This window comes from Myotis myotis, unplaced genomic scaffold, assembly GCF_014108235.1.
Source record: "Myotis myotis isolate mMyoMyo1 unplaced genomic scaffold, mMyoMyo1.p scaffold_m19_p_6, whole genome shotgun sequence".
NCBI lineage: Eukaryota > Metazoa > Chordata > Mammalia > Chiroptera > Vespertilionidae > Myotis > Myotis myotis.
The window spans coordinates 92,790,725-92,813,044 of NW_023416368.1; the positions used below are offsets into that span (position 1 = coordinate 92,790,725).

Sequence of the window (22,320 nt, forward strand, 5' to 3'; positions counted from 1 at the left end):
AAGTTTCACTGCACTCTGAATTCTGAGAGATAATTCAACAGGACATTTAAAGCTGGGAAATAAACTTAATTTCAGCCCATTATTCTAAACCCAGCCAAATTAATTAAGTGTGAAAGAAAAAATACATTTGACATTTCAAGGACTTTGGAAGTTTTTCTTTGGGTATTTCTGGGGGTGCTACTTAGCAAAATGAAGTGAGCTTGAGACTTCAGGACTCAGTGGATCTAATAATGCAGGAGAGCCATGGAAGGAAAATCTCTGATTTAGCCTTTCAGCCAGCCCAGGAGAGCAGCCAGTCCAAATTTGTGCAAGAGAAAAAGGTGCTTTAGGAAGTAGGTCTCTGGAGGGAAAACAAAGGACCTGTGATTGAGAAAATGGAAAGTGTGCCATCTGATAAAAAGAAAGGTAGTTTTATGTCATTTCAAATAAAAGTTTGTGTACAAAAGTTTTGGAGCAAATATGATTTCAATCAATAAGGAAGTGTGAGGAAAAGTATATTTGATAGTGCTTGAAATCATCTACAGGGGGCACCAGAGGAAAGGAATATGATCTCTGCCCTTGGCAGAACAGTGGAAAATGTTTATACAGTCGTAATAATGCAGATGCAGTTTCTTTTCAACTAAGGGCAAGTTTTAACAACCTGATTGTGTACAAGATGCTCTAAGTGTAGGTAAGAGCAAAAGGTGAAAGTAGGTAGAAAGGATGGAGGGAGGGTATTAACACTAATGGTGTGGTGGTTAATAGTGCAGGTTCTAGACTAGAGCCAGATAACCTGGGTTCTGAATCCTGCTGCTTCCTAGCACTGGCACTGTGGGCAAGATTCTTGATTCTTCTATTGGTTTTAAATGGAGGTATTGTACTTATTTTATAAGCTTACTAGTGGCCTGGTGCACGAAATTCATGCGGGGGCTGGGGGGGGGAGGTGTCCCTCAGCCCACCTGCACCCTCTCCAATCTGGGACCCCTTGGGGGATCGGGTCTAAACCGGCAGTCAGACATCCCTCTTGCAATCCAGGACCACTGGTTCCTAATTGCTCACTTGCCTGCCAGCCTGCTTGTCCCCAAATGCCCCCCCCCCCCCCCCCCCGCCGCTGGCCTTCTCGCCCCCTACTGCCCCCCCTGCTGGCCTGCTCGGCCCCAACTGCCCCCCCCCCCCAGCCTGATTGCCCCCAACTGCCCCCCCACCAGCCTGATCATCCCCAACTGTTTCCCCCACCAGCCTGCTCACCCCCTACTGCCACCCCTGCTGGTCTGCTCAGCCCCAACTGACCCCCCTGCCACCCTGCTTGCCCCCAACTGGCCCCCCCCTGCTGGCCTGATCACCCCCAACTGCCCTCCCCTCCTGGCCTGATCACCCCTAACCACCTCTGCCTCAGCCCCGCCACCATGGCTTTGTCTGGAAGGACTTCTGGAAGGTCTCCCAGTCTAATTAGCATATTATCCTTTTATAAATGGTGAATAGTAAATGAGTTAATACATGTAAAACACTTAGCACAATGCCTGGCCATAGTAAGCACTATGGCTGTTATAATTATCATCTTACAAATTAGGAGCTTAAGATCTTTTTTAAAAGATGCAAAGAAATACAAATGTAAATTCAAAGGTAACCAATGAAAGAACCAAACTAACAAGGAAGAGGAAGGTTTAGTTTAAGTGAGAAATATCCTCATCTTTCATGGCAGAGGTTAGTGGAGATTTACACTATGTTGTATGCTTGAAGTGTTCTAAGAGAATAGATCTTACACCAGTGGTTCTCAACCTTCCTAATGCCGCGGCCCTTTAATACAGTTCCTCATGTTGTGGTGACCCCCAACCATAAAATTATTTTCGTTGCTACTTCATAACTGTCATTTTGCTATTGTTATGAATCGTAATGTAAATATATGCTATGCGGGATGTATTTAGGCGACCCCTGTGTAAAGGTCGTTTGACCCCCAAAGGGGTCGCGACCCACAGGTTGAGAACCACTGTCTTACACACACATAAAAGTGGTAACTGCTAACTATGTGAGGGGATGGATGTGTTTATTAACTTGATTGTGGTAATCATGATCTTCAATTTATATCAAACATAAAGGATTAAGATCACTAATATTAAAAAAGCTTCTAAACTGAGTTAAAAGTTAACTAGAGAAAAATGTCCAAGATATTCTTTCTTTGACTCTCCATTTTTGCTGTTTCTTTGTAATTGTTTCTATGTATTAGGTCAAACTGTTCTGCAATCCAGATTTTTTAAATTGGTCTTATGTAGTAGATGTTTTGTAGGACCCAGTGGTGCAGTCTCTCAGGTCTTCTGGGCTGGGTGTTCTAGGGACGTCCCCTACTTGAGATATTTGGGTTCTCCTGATGTAGCTGGGTCTTAAATGTTATTGTCCTGTTTGTGGATAGAGTCTTCTCTCAGGGTGTCTGATTATGTGGCTTGTGCCATGCCAACCATTGTGGAGGCGCTGACTAAACAGCACAGAATACAACACGACAAGACACAACACAGGAGAAACAGAACACGAATGTATACAAGACACCTGTAATCCCAATAAAAGTGACCGCAAGAATGATAGCGAGAAAAAGAAAGAAAGAAAGAATGTGGGGAGAAAACACAATAAAACAAACAAATAAACCAAATATCACAAACAAAAACAGAAAAAGGGGTGGGGGTGGGGGGGCATAATCTGTAGATGCAGAGCTTAAATAGAGAAAATAAGGTTAAGGAATTGGATGAATGGGTGAAGGACCATGGTTTAGAATAGAGGAGGGAGAAAAGAAATGAGAAGACAAGAAGAAAAAATAAAAAATAATTCTTTGAAAAGGGAATTAGAGGAAAGAGCAGAGAGGCCCAAATTTAGGAAGTGAAACAAGTTAAAAAATTAGGAGAAGAGAAAAAAAAAATTGAGTAGTGAAGAAAAAGAAAAGAGAAGGGGAAGTAGAGTAGGAGCAGGGAAGAAGAAATTAGATACATGAATAAACCAACAGACTAAAATAATAACACATTAATAAAGGAGATAAAGAAGATCCATTTTTGAAAAGGGGAAAAAAGAAGGAAAAAGAGGAAAACTAAGATGGAAAGGCAAAGAAAAATGGGAGGAAGAAAAAGGTGCAAAATAAGTTAAAAAAAATTAAAATAATAATTAAAAAGTGAATCATCATTTGCTTCAGCCAAGTTTTAATGCCCCGTGGGAGCTGGTTTAGGATCCCACTCTCCTGTGCTGTCTGCCAGTTCTGGGCTCCCTGTTAGGTACTAAGGTGCTGACCCCTGTCAGGTATTGTCGTTTGGCTTATGCGCCCTGCTTGAAACTCCAAGCGATCCACCAGTCCTCTGCTTATGATTATCTCCGCTGGCCTTCGCAGCAAGCAGGCGGGGCCAGTCTGCCCTCTTTGCCTTAATCACTCAAGCATCTGTTGCTGACAGGGCTTTAGGTAGGTTGGTCCTGTTTTGCTTTCAGGGAATAAGATGGGTGTTTTTTTCCTGACCCGGAGCTACTCCTCCACTAGTGGCCCAAAGTATTCTGCCCTTGGTTGGTCAGAGATCCTTGTATGGAGACCAATGAGGTTGGCTGGCAACCTGGAGTTTTTATCCCTCTGTTTGCCAGAATAGTGGGGCAGATGGCCCCTCTTCCAATCCAGTCACTGAGGGCTCCTTACCCATAAGCTTGGCCTCTGCCTTCCTTTCCGGTAAAGCTCAAACTGCTGGGTGTGGCAGGCTGTGTCACCTGCCCTGAGGCTACTGGGAGGGGCTAGCTCTTCTGGGGAGAAATGGCCCCTTTGGTTTGGAAGCTTAAGAATGAGTGGTGGTGGGGAGGTTGGGGGTTAATTGGGGGGGGATGAGGACACACTTGTAATACATTAACCAATAAAGAAATTAAAAAAAAATAAAAAAATCAAAAGTAATATTAAAATTACGAAAAAAAAAAAGGAAAAATAAAAAGAATGTCCCAATGCAGGACTCCTGGCCATGTCTCCCTGCCCTGCTTCCTCTCAGCCTCTCTTCAGGCACCTCAAGTCTGTGCCTCCCTCCCTGTACCAAAGCCTCAGGTGAGTGAGTGAGTGCAATTGAAAAGTCCTGTGTTCTGGATTTAGAGAATAAAAGCAAAGACAAAACCAAACCAAAACAATAAGGAAACTGCGGGTTTCTCTCCCCCCAGCTCCGCGCTGCTTCTTGCTGGGGCTGCTACTTGGCTGTGGTCTTGGGTCCAGATTCGGCAGCTGGGCAGCCAGCAGCCCTGTGGCTTTTCCTTTTCACAGTTGGATGTTATGCCTGTCACCAAGGGACGAGGCTTCCTCCTCACCCTCTCTGCCCTCCGCCCCTCTCAGGCCCACATCCCTGTTCTACCGCTCTCCAGGTGTCCTCTGCCCTTGTAAATTGTCTCCTCAGCTGTGACTAATTCGTTAATTCCGGGTGGATGTTCTCCGGTTTAGTTGTATTTCCAGTCTGGCCCCCAGACTAGGTGCCTATTAGGCTGCTGTTTCTTTCTCTCCAAGAGATACTCTTTCAAGTTTACAAAATAGAAATGAAAATGGTCCTTAAACGTGCGAAATCTGTTTGGAGTTTTTCACCATAAGGAGAACTACATTGAGATGCCATTTCTTACCGAAGGAGAGGGGAACTCCAAACGTTGGACAGCACACTGTGGTAAGGTCATTGGTAAACAGGCATGCTCATACCTTTTCTGGTAATGCATCTCTGTTGAGGGCCATTTGGCAGTATCAAGCCAAATTAAATATCATTTGCCTTTTGACCCAGTAATCCCATTTCTAGAAATTCATCACAAAGACCCAGTGACAAATAGGCATTGTACAAAGTTATTTATTGCAGCACTCTGTAATGCCAAAGACTGAAAACGAACCAAATGTCTGTCAGTATAAGACTGGTGAGGAAACTGGTGTGTTCACAAAGTGAGGATTTTGTAAGCTACAGAAAGTAGTGAAGAAAAATTCCAAATACTGCAATGGAAGGATGCCAGGAATTATTTACTCTTTAGTGAAGTAAGTTGTAAAATGATGGTGTATCGTAAGCTACCTATTAAGGGGTGAACTATGTTCCCTCAGAATTCTTAGGTAGAAGCCCTAACCCCACTACCTCAGAATGTGACTGTTTGGAAATAGAGCCTTTAAAGGGGTAATTAGGTAAAAATGAAGCCCATTGTATGGTCCCTACTCCATTCTGACTGGTGTCCCTTTAAGAAGACATAAAAGACACCAGGCGCAGGCAGACAGGTAGAAGACCATATGAAGGGACAGCAGGAGGGCAACGTCTGTTCACTAATAAGAGGCCTCAGAGGAAACCAACCCAACCGGCATCTTGATCTTGGACTTTGAGCTTCCAGAACTGTGAGAAATAACATTGGTTAAGCCAGTGCTCGCCAACGTGGACCACTGTTGGTACGTGAAGGTCCAAAACGTTGGCTACTTCTGGTTTAAGCCACCCAGTCTGGTATTTTGTTATGGTACTTATTATGGCAAACTAATACACTACCTTTTTTATCTAAGAGGGAACATTAAAAAATAATATAAGTATGTGTATATACATGAACACATAAAATCTTTTAATTAAAAAAGTTGGAGAATAAGGCAAAAACAACTGGTGACCTATAGGGAGAGGAGACTGGAGGGGGGAATAGGAAGAAATGAGGCTAGACTTCCTTGAATGTTTTACCTTTTGACATTGAACCATGTAAGTGTTATAACTATCAAACAAAATTAAATCAAATTTAGGAAAAAGAACATTGCTTAAAATTTGAAAACAAAATGAAACAAATTAACTGTAAATGTCAAGTTGGTGGCTTAATCTTACAAAGAACTTTTTTACACTTAGAAATTTGACAAATCCTGTGGGATAGATCCTAAATACAAAAATAACTGCAAAGAAGGCTTAAACAGTGGGAAGCTCTCATTTTGACAGGGGAATTAAATCTAGAATAAAAAAATAAGCAGGTCTTTAACTGTCATTAGGTATCAAGACTTTTCACTATGAGACAAAAACATTTCAAAACCTTGCTAGACAAAATTTGAGTCGGAAATACCAGTATGAACTGAGGTATTTTCCTTTAAAATTATGAGAAAATTCTTTTTTTTTAATGTATTGGTTTCGGGTATACAGCTTAGTGGTTAGACAGTCATATACTTTACATAGTCTTCCCCTCGATATTTCCAGTACCCCAACTGGCATCATTTTCTTTCTCTTTTGATGAAGCTTAGGAGTGAGCATCTCTGGTACCTAGATTGCTATCTCTAAATACCATTTTCACAGAATTCCTTAGTGAAACTACTGCTTTCAGATTTATAACAGCAGATACAGGAAATGAACTCAGCTCTGTCCCAGTGTGCAAGCAAGGAAGCTTAAACTGCTGGGACCTTGATAGAGGCCACAAAACCAGCAAGAACGGGTGACCACTGGCCAAAAGTGGGGCAGTCTGACCATCAGAAATAGTGATTGTAATAGATTGAAACACAAACATCAAATAATGAAAAAATAGTTAAGTTCATAATAATTAAAAATATAACAAAACTTGAAGGCCACTTTAGCTGTCTCAGACATCAACTAATTTTTCTAAAAATTAGAAAATAGAGTTTGAGCTCTATTTCAAGTAAATAATTGATGAGGCATTCCCACTAATAAGTAAAAAAGACATAGTACTCATGAAAGCTGTTGAATGTTAGGTGGAAGGTAATAGGGAAGCAGGATGGATGGATGAGACTGAACACCTGAGCCCTAGTTATTCATCATGCCACAGAAGGAGTACAACTGGCCTCTTGTTCAGTAAGGAAGTATACAGTCATCTCTGAAATGCTCTTTCCAAAAAATAAAAAATAAAAAAGAATTTGGCTTATGCTGGGCATAGATGCCTCAGTTTATTCACCAAATAAATGGCAAGAGGAAAAAGTTAAGGAACCAAAGATTTAAAGAGATCTAGCAACCGAATGGAATGTGTGGAGACCTTATTGGTGTCCTGCTTTGAATAATTCTAAAAAGACGTTTATGGACCTATTGGGTACTTTGAACTCTGACAAAATATTAGGGAAAGTTGCTGTCATTATGGTTTTTGTATGGTTAAATGTTACATTTTAAGATAATTTTAGAAATGCATGGTGTTGTAAGAAGAATTAGAAAGATCCCAAGTACCCTCTACCTAGTTTTTCCCAATGGTACTGTGTTGACATCTTGCAGAACTGTTGTACAGTATACAGTAGTACATTACCAAAATATAGTCAAGATAAGGACATTTTGTTGCGCCAAAGCTCTCTTCTTGTCCTTTTGTAGCTATATTCACTTCCCATTCCCAACCCCCTCTCCCAGAAACCACTAATCTGTTATCCATATTTTTAATTTTGTCATTTTAAGAAGGTTATGTAGCCCTAACCAGTTTGGCTCAGTGGATAGAGTGTCGGCTTGCAGACTCAAGGGTCCCAGGTTCGATTCTGGTCAAGGGCATGTACCTTGGTTTCGGGCACATCACCAGCAGGAGGCAGCTGATTGATGTTTCTCTCTCATCGATGTTTCTAACTCTCTATCCCTCTCCCTTCCTCTCTGTAAAAAATCAATAAAATATATTTTTTAAAAAAGGTTATGTAAATGAAATCACACACTATGTAACCTTTTGCGACTGGCTTTTTTCTTTCTTCTTTTTTAATTTAATTTAATTTATTTATTTTTTAATTAAATCTTTATTGTTCAGATTATTACAGTTGTTCCTCTTTTTCCCCCTGTAGCTCCCCTCCACCCGGTTCCCACCCCACCCTTTGCCCTCACTTCTCCCCCCCCCCCCGCCCCCGTCCTCATCCACCTCATCCACGATTTTTGTTCAGTCTCTTCCCGCATCCCCCACACCCCTTTCCCCCCAAGAATAGGCAGTCCACTCCCTTTCTATGCCCCTGATTCTATTATATTCACCAGTTTATTCTGTTCATCAGATTATTTATTCACTTGATTTTTAGATTCACTTGTTGATAGATGTGTATTTGTTGTTCATAATTTGTATCTGTACCTTTTTCTTCTTCCTCTTCTTAAAGGATACCTTTCAGCATTTCATATAATACTGGTTTGGTGGTGATGAACTCCTTTAGCTTTTCCTTATCTGTGAAGCTCTTTATCTGACCTTCAATTCTGAATGATAGCTTTGCTGGATAAAGTAATCTTGGTTGTAGGTTCTTGGCACTCATCACTCTGAATATTTCTTGCTACTCCCTTCTGGCCTACAAAGTTTCTGTTGCGAAATCAGCTGACAGTTGTATGGGTACTCCCTTGTAGGTAACTGACTGTCTTTCTCTTGCTGCTTTTAAGATTCTCTCTTTGTCTTTTGCTCTTGGCATTTTAATTATGATGTGTCTTGGTGTGGTCCTCTTTGGATTCCTTTTGTTTGGGGTTCTCTGCTCTTCCTGGACTTGTAAGTCTATTTCTTTCACCAGGTAGGGGAAGTTTTCTGTCATTATTTCTTCAAATAGGTTTTCAATACCTTGCTCTCTCTCATCTTCTGGCACCCCTATAATTCTGATGTTGGTACGCTTGAAGCTGTCTCAGAGGCTCCTTACACTGTCTTCGTATTTTTGGATCCTTTTTTCATTTTGCTTTTCCGTTGGGTGTTTTTTGCTTCTTCGTATTTCAAATCTTTGACTTGATTCTTGGGATCCTCTAGTCTGCTGTCGGGAGTCTGTATAATATTCTTTATTTCAGTCAGTTTATGCTTAATTTCTAGTTGGTCCTTTATCACAACCTCAAGGGTCTCATTAGATTTCTTGAGGGTCTCATTAAGTTTGTCGGCGGTTTCTAGAAAATTCTTGAAAAACCTTATAACCGTGGTTTTGAACTCTATATCCAGTAGTTTGCTTTCCTCCATTTCTGTCATTTGTGTCCTGTTTCTTTGTCTCTGCATTTTTTATGCTTCGTTGTGTCAATAGAGTGGCTTTCTGTGCTAGGTGTCCTATAGGGCCCAGTGGCTCAGCCTCCCCAATTACCTGAGGTAGATACTCTTGGTGCACCCCCTTGTGGACTTTGTGCACAGTCTTGTTGTAGTTAAGCCTTGATTGTTGTAGATAACACTGGGAGGGATTGACCTGCAGGCCAGTTGGCTGTGAGAATCAGCTGTGTCTGCAGTGGGAGAACTTCTGTGCTGGAGACACACCTCTGGGGCAAGACTTGCTTCAATGGGGCTTTGGTGCTCACTGAATCTGCCCCCTGAGTGTGTCCTTTATCCACTCTGACCACTGGGCACATTGGCTCCTGAATCTCTAAGGAGGTGCTAATCTAGCCTCTGCCTGAGGCTATCCAGCAGGAGCCAGCTTTGAGTCAATGCAAGTTGCCCTGATGCCTTGGGCCAGCTGCAGTTTGTTAGGTAATTATCAGATTGCAAAGGGCCAGGCCTTTCATATGCAAAAGCCTCCCTGCAGGGCTTGGGTGGGGCGGGGTCCCAGGGGATCAACAGGGCGGAGCGAGCAGTTATGGCTGCTCTCAGTCCTGCCCTCAGAGGCCCTGCTTCTCAGTGTCCCAGCAATCGCTGCAACCACCCCCAAGAGAAAGCTGCCCTCGAGTTCTGACTGATGCCAGACAGTCCAGTTTCTCCTGTATGAGTCTGGGTCCCCAGAGAGTCGCCCGGAACTGGAGCTCAGAGCTTGAGACTCCCTCCCATTGAAAAAGACAACCGTATCCTCAGCCGCCAGCCCTCTCCACATGCGCCTCTGTACCTCTGTATTTTACTTCCGCACAGCACCTCCTCTGAGTCTCGGTATGCTTTTCTCTTTCCTTCTAGTTGTAGAATTTCCATTCAGCCAGCCTTCCTGTGGTTCTGGATGATGTCTGTTCTGTCTTTTAGTTGCATTTTTGAAGTGATTGTGCGAGGCAGCAATCTCCGGTGTTTACCTATGCCGCCATCTTGGTTTCTCCTGGCTTTTTTCACTCAGCATAATTCACTGGAAATTGGTCCAGGTTTTTGGGTGTGTTGTTATTTTTAAAAAGATATATACTAGTGTGTATAGATATCGATATAGATATATCAGTGAAGATATATATAAATAAATGTAAAGATGTGTGTGTATATATAAATAAAACAAGTGATAACATTGTATGACTTAAACTTACATGATGTTATATGTCATTTATATCAAGAAAACATGGAAAAAAATTAAACTTCATAATGAAAGGAAAAAAAATCAATAGAATACAATGTCAGGTAATAAAATGTTTCATTTTATTGTGGAAAAAGGGAGCCCTTACCTCTTAGAGATATATAGGATTTTCAGATAAAATGATTTGCTTTAAAATAATCGGGGGTGGGGGAGTGTTTATAAATGAATTTTGATTTCTATACATTATAGTGATTATTGACAATAGTTGATGGGTACATGGGGGTCAGTATACTATTCTGTTTTTTGTGTGTTCAACATTTTCCTTTATAAAAAGTTAAAAATATAGCAATATGAGCCCCTTAGTTAAGGGATGGAGCTACCTACAGAACTAAAAATGAACTAGTAAGCAAACAGCAAGGGTAGGGAAGTGTATGCTTTTATCATAAGCTTTCCTATACAATTTGATTTGTTGCCAAATCTTAATGGTGCAAATAAAAGTCTTAATGGTGCAAATAAAAGATAAGCATTTACTTCTGGCGCATGACCTCCTTCACTGTATGAGAAGAAATAGCGGTGATTCTGGAGGAAATAGAATCACTTTAGGGATAATACTTTCGGTTGTCCTTTGCTCCAAGTCATGAACCACTTCTCGATCACGATCACATGGCTTCCTTAGGATTCCAATTACAAGTGGCTTTTTGTTTTTCGCAGTATAAGCAAGGCTTTTTTGTATTGGCTTTAATTCAAATTTTGTTAAAGTTCTCGCCTTTGCAGATGAAGCCTCCTTAAGGATAATATAGATGTATTTTCATGGCAGACCATAGTGGCTTTCATCTTTGCTTTTTGGTTGGTGTACTTCTATTGGCCGTGACCATGAAAAAACAGAATACTCGTCTTTCACCATGTTTGGCAAATTTTATGAATGAAACAAAGGTTTTCAAAATTCTGCTGAAAGTGGATTTTCTCTCCATATGAATCAGAAACTATTCTAGAAGTTAAAACATTGACCATAGTATATTAGCTGAACATGTAGGGATCGTGTCACACAGTAATACTAAGAGCATGATTTTTAAAAAATATATATTTTTATTGATTTCAGAGAGAAAGGGTGAGGGAGAGAGATAGAAACATCAATGATGAGTGAGACACATCGATTGGTTGCCTCTTGCACACACCCCGACCAGGGCCAGGGATCCAGCCTGCAACTTAGGTATGTGCCCTTGACTGGAATCGAACCTGGGACCCTTCAGTCCGCAGGTTGATGCTCTATCCACTAAGCCAAACTGGCTAGGGCAAGAGCATAGTTTTTGATGTTAAAAATATTTCCCCCATATCAACCTAAGTAAACTTATTTAATACTAGTGCTATTATGATTTCCATTTTTGCAGATGAGTTCAAAATGAGGTACTGAGAGGTGAGGTAACTTGCCTAAGGTTATAAAGCAGAGTCAGGATTTGAACAGAAGGCTTCTGGCACCAGAGGCCAAATACTTTCTTTTGCAGCTCATTGGTGGAGCCCACATCCATTGACTAAGCCAGTGGTCAGCAAACCACGGCTCGCCAGCCACATGTGGCTCTTTGGCCCCTTGAGTGTGGCTCTTCCACAAAGTACCACGTGCAGGCGCGCATGTACAGTGTGATTGAAATTTTGTGGCCCATGCGCAGAAGTCGGTTTTCGGCCTGGGCGAGTCTATTTTGAAGAAGTGGCGTTAGAAGAAGTGGGGGTACGGTCGCTGAGGTTGACCCCTCAGATTGAGGACGTTTTTAGCAAAGTCCAGCTTAGGAGTACCCTAATTAAGTTAATAACAATGTACCTACCTATATAGTTTAAGTTTAAAAAATTTGGCTCTCAAAAGAAATTTCAATCGTTGTACTGTTGACATTTGGCTCTGTTGACTAATGAATTTGCCCACCACTGGACTAAGCTATAATTTCCCCAGCTATCCCATGGAAGTGAACAGAAATTCCCTGAAAATAAAAAGTGTCATAAAGACATATTTAACCCAGCATTTTCCTAATGTATGTAGATGTTATTTATACTGAGGATTTCTCAGAGAATATGAGGAACATTTATCTTCTGTAATTATTTTTCCATGGAATGTTTTGTTTTACAGGCTATCAGTAGATATCTCAAGGAACATACAGTTCTTGGCCACTTATGTACTCTTGAAAATCATTCACTATTTCCCAACATTCATTTACATGATCTTTCTTTTTTTTTTTTTTTTTATTTTTTTTTATTGCTTAAAGTATTACAAAGGGTATTACATATGTGTCCATTTTATCCCCCCGCCCTAGACAGTCCCCTAGCCTCCCCTATCCCCCAATGTCTTATGTCCACTGGTTATGCTTCTATGCATGCATACAAGTCTTTTAGTTGATCTAACTTCAGATGTTGTTTACTCCCTGAATCACCGTGCAATGAGACCTTGTTGCTCTCAGTGTGAACAAGGGCCCTGCTTGCTTAGCTTCATCTGCCATCTCTACGTGGGCCCACCCACAATACACTGCTGCTTGCAGCTCTTCGTCTGTGCTGCCTCACATGGTGCTCTTGTGAATGCCTTTCTCTTCCCTTTGTTTCTTTTTTTGTTTTTAATCTTTTAAAAAAATATATATTTTTATTGATTTCAGAGAGAGGAAGGGGGAGGGAGGGAGAGGCAGAAACAGCCTCCCATACACCCCACACTGGGGATCAACCCAGGCATGTGCCCCAACTGGGAATCAAGCCGTGACCCTGGGTCAACGCCCAACCATGGAGCCACACCAGCTGAGTGCCCTTCTCTTTTAGAAAAGCCCTTCTGCACCACTTCCATAATTGGCCAACACAGTTCTCGCTTACGACTTAACTTAGACATTACCTTTTCTGGGGAGCCTGCCTCAAACACCTCCCATAGGCCAGGTACCCATCTTCTTGGTCTATGCAATGTGTCATGATCATACGTATTTCGACTACTTGTCGTTAGACCCTGAGCTCCCTAAAGACCATATCCAGCCCAACAGGCATGGCTCAGTGGTTGAGCATCAACCTGTGAACCAGTTTGATTCCTGGTCTGGGTATATACAAGGGTTGCAGCCTCTATCCCCAGTGTGGGGCATGCAGGAGGCAGCCGATCAATGATTCTCTCTCATCATTGATGTTTCTCTCTCTCTCCCTTCCTCTCTGAAATCAGTAATAATAATCCTATATAATAAAGAGGAAATATGCCAATTGACCATCATGCCCTCACAAGATGACTGCCTATGACCAGGCTGGCAAGGGGGTTAGTGAGGGACTACCAAACAACTGAACAGCAGGCTGCGTGGGGCAACCAGGCCAGCAGGGGGGGTTAGTGAGAGACGACCAAACGACTGAATAGCAGGCTGTGTGGGGTGACCAGGCCGACAGCGGTGGGAGGGGGGAGGAGGGGGGGCGGGGTGTGAGGGGCAATCAGGCCGGTGGGGGAAGGGGCGCAGTTGGGGACGACCTGGCCGGCAGTGGGGGGCAGTTAGGGGTGATCAGGCTGGCACACAGAGGCAGTGAGGGGCGATCAGGCCGGCGGGGGGCGGGGCAGTTAGGAGCGACCAGGCAGGCAGGCAGGTGAGCGATTAGGAGCCAGCGGTCCAGGATTGTGAGAGGGATGTCCGACTGCCGATTTAGGCCCGATCCCAGATTGGAGAGGGCGCAGGCTGGGCTGAGGGGACACTCCCCCCCCCCCCACCCCCCGCATGAATTTCATGCACTGGGCCCCTAGTAATATATATATCTCCACATCCAGTGTGTTTTGTCTCATACCTAGGAAGGTATTACCTGCACATAGCAGTATCTCCATGAATGTTTGTGTGAATTCCATTTTCTAAGAAGCATTGTTAAAAACATGTTTCTTGTGTTGACCTGATCTGGTTCTCTCATATGGTATCACACTAAGTATATTTCTTTTTACTCATAATCTATTATTTCAATACAGTGTTTAACTTTCCCTCAAGTCTTTTCCATATGAAACTTCTTAACATAGGACATTAGTTCTCAGTTACTGAAATGGCAGTCAGAATTAAATTTAATACTGCATTGCAGATATTAGTAAGCAGTTTTTTTTTATTTTTATAGAACCCATATGTTTTTTATCAGTTATTCCCAATCTTTGCTTCTCATCTACTTGTGCTTGTTAAAGATCCATTTTATTTTGACCTCAGCATTTTAATCTTGAACAAATCTTGTTTGCATCAGCTCAGCCAGCTGTGTGTTCTCTTCAAACTTGATGTACACACCTCTTGTTTCTTCATCCAGATCTGGGGGAGAAAACGCGCCCCCTCCCCCCTATGGCTTGCAGTAGGTATTGCAGTAGGTAACTCCTGAAATTAATGCTGAGTCATCCTAACTACAGGGTGGTTACAAATACCCCATGTCTTAAGTCTGTCCAGTCTCTCTAATCTATTTTTTACTTACCCTGAGTTTATTTTGTCAATGCTTTATGGCAATGCAAAACGTTTTTGCTACAATTTGTTCATTGAGTTCTGCTTTATATTTTATTTGACTTTGTGTAAGGAACCTCACCCCCTACCCCAAATCAGATTTCTGAAATTTTAAATGAGATGAATGGTTTTAAGTGTTTCAATAGAAATTAAAGAGTCAAAATTGTATATGGTGCTATATCTTTCTCAGTTACTGTGTTTTAATACATTTTCTCAGGTTTTAAAAAGTTGCCGAAAGAAGAAAGCAAGAAGAAAGAAAGGCGTTGAGAAGACTCTGTATGGGGAAAGAGACATTGCGTCTAAGAAGCCGCTTCTAAGTCCTATTCCTGAGCTGCCTGAACTCTATGAGATGTCGCCTTCAGTTCCAAGCGTCCGCAGGAAGTTTTCAGGTCTCTTCTCTTCACCTTCTTTGTTGCTGTTTCTCTTTATTTTTTCCCTTTTTCCCATTCACCATGTAAATTGTAAATAAAGAAAAAAACAACTTTTCATCTTACCACAGGCATGTTAAGGAAGCAGCAGTGTGTAACTTTTATGTCACCTAGACCCTTTCAGACTTTGATGGAAGCTCTGGATCCTCCCCCCAAAGAAACTCATAAAGTTTTAGGAGAAATACTTTTTTCATCCTATTTCTTTTTCCTTTTGAAAGCATTTTGTTAAAGTAAAATGAATTCTGTTTGGTGGTATAGCCCATCATTAGAAGTGAATGAGGTGATGGCTCCACACTAGATACATCTAATATGAATTAAGGACAACAGTTAAAAAATATACTTCCCTGCATTTCAGTAGAGTTGGCCCTATTAAGCATCTTCTATAAATGCCATTTGTAAATTGAGCTTGATCACCTTGAAAGCTTTGTTTAAAAGCGAAGACGGAGTTGCTAAATATTCTAGTTAGATAAAAATTGAAGTTGCACCTGCTTTATAATGCCAGGGTTTGAAATTAACAAAACTTGCTACACATAATAAGAGTATGTGTTTATTTGGTGTGTTAATTTTGTATAGAATCATTTTTAAAATACCTATCTTTGTTAGTCATCCAATATTTTTAGCCTGCATTCCTTTTGCAACATACCGTATAGGATTCATAACAGATTCAAGGATGAATATGGTACATGCCACTTTAAACTCTTGGCTTCTGCCTCCTTTTTAATTTTGGGAAAGCTCAAAAGTTTAAACACGGGACCCATCCAGTCACACCAGGCTCCTCCAGCCCCAGGAAGCTCCTCCAGCCCCAGGCACCTGCAGAGCAGCACTCTCCTATCCCAGCCTTTCAGGTGGTTTATCTTGGGACAGGGGGTGGCCGAATGCTGCTCTCCTTACGATTTCGTTTAGCTGAGCTGGCTTTCTTTCCAGGAAAACTGTTCACATTACTCCTTCCCACCTGGTTTATAGTGATCTGTCTGCCTCAATTCCCTGCAGATTGCGGTCCCCTTGAGACTGGAAATGAAGTCTTATCCCCAATTCCAAAGCAGTTGTTTTTCTTTCAAGATGTTTAAATAATAGTATTTTTTTTTCTGTCTTGCATCTTATTAGAGAATTTGGGTTTTTTTGAATACCTGAAGCAATTTTTAAAAACCTATATATAACCGTTACAAGGGTTTAAAGCAGTTCCCTTCCTTCTTTTCTTCCTTCCTGTCTCCCTCCCTCCCTCCCTCCATCCCTCCCTTCCTTCCTTTCCTATCCATGTTTCTCTCCCTTTCTCTCTCTCTCTCATTCTCTCCCTCTCTGCCTGCCTCCATTCCTCTCGCCTACTTTTTTTTTGAGTATTTAATTTCATGAACAATATATGAATATCCATTTTTGAGGTTGTATAAAGAACCCAAGGGACATATTAATGGGTGGCACTGAGTGGATCCTGCCCTTTGTTAATCTCTAGCTTTACATGACATGATTTGAAGTACCCCAAACATCCTATGTAATAAAAGACTAATATACAAATTGACCAAATGGCAGAACGACCAGTTGGTATGGTGTGCACTGACCACCGGGGGAAGATGCTCAACGCAGGAGCTGCCCCCTAGTGGTCAGTGTGCTCCCAAAGGGGGAGTGCTGCTCAGCCAGAAGCCGGGCTCATGGCTGGCGAGCGCAGCGGTGGTGGCGGGAGCCTCTCCTGCCTCCGCGGCAGCACTAAGGATGTCCAACTGCTGGCTTAGGCCCACTCCCTGTGGGCTCCTGGACTGCAAGAGGGCGCAGGCCGGGCTGAGGGGACCCCCCCCCCCCAAGTGCATGAATTTCGTGCACTGGGCTTAATCTAGTGCATATATATGCCTTTCAAACAGAAAATTTTTTGTCGATTTTTTTGTTCAGCTTGTTATATATGTCTGCCAGTTTGATTTTGTTTAGAACATTTTTATACTCATTTGACTGATGAATTAAAACATTATATGAGATAACAAGAGAGATGGTATTTAATAGTATTGAGTTTTAGAACAAATAAGGCCTGAACTCATTTACGCTTTGTTACATAACTTGAGAACCATAACGAGGTGTTCTCGCCCTTGATTTTTTTCCCCTGTGATGTCACACAGTGTGCTGAGAACACAGGACAGGCTCCATACGGCGCGAGTTTCCTGAAGGAGGAATTTTAGTCAGCTATTGAGGCAGAAGAAATTTTTAGAATATTGAAATAAAAATGGCTCTACATGAGAGTACAATTCAGTTTATGTTAATTTTTTAACACAGGGCATAAGACCTGAGTGTCTTCAGGGAGTACCCTTTTAGTGAAGCCAGTAAGTTCCCCAGAATTCCAAGTTTTCTTTCCTCAAAGTGATCCTCAATTTCTTCTGTTAAAAGGTAGATTGTTTAAAAAAATTCTTTTAGCTTTACATGCAAACTACTCAAGGGAAACATTGATAGAAGATTTCAGAAGCAGGACATTGCCCATTTTCAGTAATTCATTTTTAGGGAAATGGGAAATATAGCTAATTGACCTTATAGTGTGGCAAGTACATTAGAATTCTAGGAAGCAATTTAAGATACAGTTCTCATTTTCCTGGTCTGAGGTTTTGTGCTTTATTAATGCAAACATTAACTACATGTTTTCTTAACCTGTGGCCTGGGGAAGAACTAAAAGAGAAAGGATAATGACAGATAGGACAGGTACAATGTAATAGTTTATACATCTTGTGAGTTTTTGGAAGTTTAAAACAGATTACAGTATGGCACCCATTTGATTGTTAAAGTTTATTTTTATGGTTACTTTTTAATTAGATTCAAACTTATTTACATGCCCATAGATGATTTCAACTCAAATGGTGAACTTGAAGAAAGGAAGCCTCCAGAAAGAAAGAACCATCTCCCTCAGCACTCAGACTTGAATCCAGAGTTTAATGAGCACGGTGTGTCTGAATTCTGCAGCTCTCACATAAAAAGTTCCTTGTTGCTTATTAATTCCACTTTTGATCAAGATTCAAGTATAAATACTGAAGGAATCTGTACAAGTAAAATTATTCCAAAAGCAGAAATTAGGTGGGAAAGTGAAAATGACCTAAAAACTGGGACGGAGAATGAAAACAGTCATGTTTCTTGTGCTTCTGTGACTGAAAAACCCATTGTATCAGATGGTCCACAGTCAGCTTTTCTCATGCAGCCCCAAGAATTTTCTGCTGCTGATCAAAATGTGGAAAACCACTTTCACATGAAAGTTCCAGGTGATATAAAGTGTGAACAACAGGATAACTTCTTAAGAGCTACTGAAGGAAAACTGCAGACCAAGTATTTACTGTCTGGCTCACCAAAAGAATGTGGTTTTTCAGAGGGTGTCTTAATTGACAATAGAAAAGAAAAGAAAAGTCAAAGCCAGGATGTACGAAGAAAGTCAGCAGCAAGCAGCAGTGGTGGGAGCTGTGAACAGAAACGTAGAAGACGACGCTCTGTGTGTTACCCCGATGGTCAAAGTTTACACTTAGAAACTGATGGAAGTCACAAACCTTCCTACAGTGTGGGCAGCTCTGTCGAAATTAGTTTGGAAAATTCTGAACTGTATAAAGATTTATCTGACTCCCTAGAGCAGACCTTTCAGAGAACCAATCGGGAAACAAAAGTCAGACGTAGCACAAGGCTACAGAAAGATCTGGAAAATGAAGGACTTGTCTGGATTTCACTTCCACTTCCTTCCACTTCCTGCCCTTCCCAAAGAACCAAAAGGAGAACAATGCATACATTTGACAGCAGAGGACTTGAAAGTATGTCCCCCAGAAGAAAAGCTGTGTCCAGACAACCACCATGTCCACTCTACTCCACATCAGATCAAGAAAAGAGTGAGGGCTTAGCAGCGAATTCTTCCACTTTCCCTCAGAGAAGAAGGAAGAGCTTTTGTACATCTGCGCTTGCAAACACTGAGAGTACTAAGTCAGAATGCTGAGCAGGAAGAACCTTCTCAGCCAGAGGGGAGAAAGCTCTCTAAAGGACATCGAGAGCATTAGCCGTATCGGAGAACTGCGGAATGACTGACATCTGTGGAACCTTTGGCCAGAGAGAAGGTAACTGTCCGTGCTTAAAAGATTCTTCCTGGTTCCTGCTATCTGTGCGATTTCAGTGTTTTCAAAGTTTCAAATAAAATCACTTGAGTTGAACCTACTTTTAAGTAGAAACAAGTGAATTGCTTTATCATTCGAAAAGAAAACATTCTATTAAATATGTCCTTCTTCCCCCACGTGGTAAATGCTTTATTAGTATTTTGCAAAAAAGGATTGTTTATAGAGCCGATAATATGTCTCTTAAGTTTCATTTTACATTAGTACATATTTACCACCTCATTACATCTGGATGAGAAGAGAGGTTTTTTTGAAAAAGCAAAACAAAACCATATTGATATAATTAATGTAACGATGAAAATTGGAGGTTAATACAAGGTGGAAAGGTGTTAAAGTGTTTTTATTTTAAAAATACTGCAAAAAAAACTGGTTAAAAAGTTGTAACAATTAGAGTAGATGAATTATAAAACTTGTTTCTTGAGTTAAAGTTAAGAGAAGCTTCAATGACTTGCTTTATCTGTCTCAAATTAAATTTTTAATACTTATATTAAAATCAAATTTCAAACATGGAATTTTGGAAATCTTTTAATGACCCAAATACAAGGTGGGGCAAAAGCGGGTTTACAGCTGTTTATATAGAGAATGATATAATAATTCATAAATAAAGCTTAAACTTTTGTGTACTCACAACTGTAAACCTGCTTTTGTCCCACTCTGTATGATAAATCTATCATTATAAAATGAAAATATAATTTATAAATAATGAATGTGAAAGCATTTTGTAACTCAAACAGTATTCTTACATGCTTTGTTGGGTGAGAGGTGGCTATAGCAGTTTAGTTGGAGACTCATTTCCCAGATTATTCAAATTAGTCACAGGTAATTTGGGATTTATTTGTGGTTCTCCTTAAAGAAATTTTTTTAAATCCGAAAAACTTATTCAAAGTGGCAGTATGTCGCTCATTTCTTTTTTAACAAGGCCGTTTCCAGCCTTGCTATCTTTATTTCACTATGTCAAGTACTGTCACTTGTCTCGGATTTTCTAGTTATGCCTCAGCCATATGGCAGTATATCTATCCTGTATCCTGTCGCCACTTTGGCAATAGCGGTTTGAAAATCTAAAGCCTATATATCTGGAATTTGTGAGTGTGCATAAATCATTGTATCATTACACAGTTGTCTTTGGAATCCTTTAAATCATTAAACTCTCCCTCTCCAATATAGCAGAAACCTGTTAACAAATAGGGCTCTCTACAAATAACCCAACAGGGAAGAAGGCGCCTGCTGAGCGCCCGTTTCCCCTCCTCCGAGAGAGACTATTTGTTACCTTCTTGGCACCAATAGGTCTGGAACTCCTGCTGCTAAAGACCAATGTATTTTACATTAACACTCAAAGTGATCCCCAATTTCTTCTGCTAAAGGGTGGATTGTTTAAAAAATTCTTTTATCTTCTCACGTAAATTATTTATGGACTTCCCCCTCTTTTATAATTTAGTGTGGTTGGCAAATGGATACCACTGAAAACAAACCACAGAAAAAGAAAAACTAACTTCTTAGGAAGCTTTTTGGTTTTGGTAATTAAAAAAGAAAAAACTTTCAGAAATATAAGATGTTAGAGGGTTTTGTTTTCTGTTAAATATTTGTATTTCTCCTTTGTTTAACATGAGGGTTAAAAAAAAAGATTGTTATTTTCTCCCCTTTTAGTTGTATGGTGATCGATAATATCAGTTGTCTTTGACTTTTTAAAATTTCACATGTTTTGTTTTATTCCTCAAGTGTTCATGAGGATAAGGAAAACATTTTTGTGTGTGATTTTTTTTCTCTCTTGAATTTTCAAATACAAAGTTGTTCTCATTTTCTAGCATCTACATTTAAAAATACAAAAACATTTTACAAGTTGTGTTGGTTTCACTGTTTCAATGTGAATATTTTGTTGCTATTTCTAAAGAACAAATTCATTTTTCCTAAAAAGATCAGCTCTGAAAAATTAAAGAAACTTAGGTACAGTTTTATCCTTTACGTCTCATTTGAATCATAAAACTTTCAAAAAGTTAAAGATTTCTGTATTTGCCATGCTTTCTCTTTTTAATGGTTTTCACTTGTGGTTTAATCAAAAACTTGGCTCCAAAATAATTTTTTTCTGACCTTTTTTACTGCTGTAACCATTGACATTTAGCCTTAGAACAACCTCTTCTCATCTTTTCCCGCTTCTGTAGATTCTTGTTTGTTCCAGAAGATGGCAGCATGACATCTGGAGTTTCTCCTGCACCCCTATCTAGAGCCAGGGCCTCTGGCTGCTGCTGCTGAGGGAACCTCCCCTTAACTCTAGTTTTACTCATTTTTATTACAAAAGGAACATGTGGCTATTGAAAAAAGTAGATGATTTTACAAAAGTAAAAACTGTCTTCTCCCACCCATGCAAGCGTCCTACAGCTTTCTTAAATGTAAACCCTGTTAACAGCCCGTACAGCTTCCAGACCTTCCCTGTGTAAACACGACTATAGGTTTGTTTTCTGATGGGATCACTATACGTGCCATTCTGCAACTTGATTTTTTTATTCAACAAAATACTGAGTATCCTCAGTCTTAACATGGGGAGCCCTAGTGCTCTTCAGTATTTTAAGCCCTTTTCGTAGAATTACATAACTTTGGTATTTATAATGTAATCATTTCCTTCCTAATGCATGCTACTTGTCTTTTTTTGTTGTTGTTATTGAAAATTAAGCCACACTGGGTTTGTGTGAAAATATAAGATAAATTCCCTGAAATTAAAATGGTTATTAAGTTCTCTTTTATAAATCATACCTGGCAAAGCCCCTTTATAAAGAATTTGACATCTTTGCCTTCTTTCTCTCTCTCATATTGTCCTGCCACTTGGCTTCCATTTTCTCTCCTACTGTTCCCACAGGCACTTAAGTCATAGAATTAAGGGTCAGATTTAGATTTGGCCTAAGAAGAAAAAATGATTAATAATACCTGATTCATGCTTTATATTAAAAGGGCTTTTTCTTTTTTTACACCAGGTTTCTTGAGGAATAATTAACCTACAATAAAGTTCACCCCTTTTGAACTTACAGTTTGAATTTTGGCAAATTCATCAAGTCCTGTAACCACTACCACAGCCAAGTAATAGAACATATTCATCACCCCAAAGGTTCTCTCCTACCTCCTTGCTGTCAGTCCCTTCTCCCTCAACCTGGCCCCTCACAGCCCCTCCCTCACTGATAGCTATCCTTATAGTTTTGCCTTTTCCAGAATATCATATAAATGGGATCATATAGTATGTATGTCCTTTTTAAATCTAGCATAAAGCTTTTGAGATTCATCAATGTCGCATGTCATAAGTA

At 40.5% G+C, this 22,320-nt stretch overlaps 1 protein-coding gene across 1 annotated transcript in view; it reads left to right on the forward strand.

Annotated features, from left to right (window-relative positions):
• CDCA2 (cell division cycle associated 2) overlaps positions 1-19,093 on the forward strand; it is a 68,726-nt gene extending 49,633 nt beyond the window's left edge. The window contains 3 exon segments of the mRNA XM_036314684.1: positions 14,717-14,888; positions 17,735-18,847; positions 18,850-19,093. Coding sequence (XP_036170577.1) covers positions 14,717-14,888; positions 17,735-18,847; positions 18,850-18,950 — 1,386 coding nt within the window. The 3' untranslated portion in view covers positions 18,951-19,093.
• Positions 19,094-22,320: the final 3,227 nt, after the last annotated feature.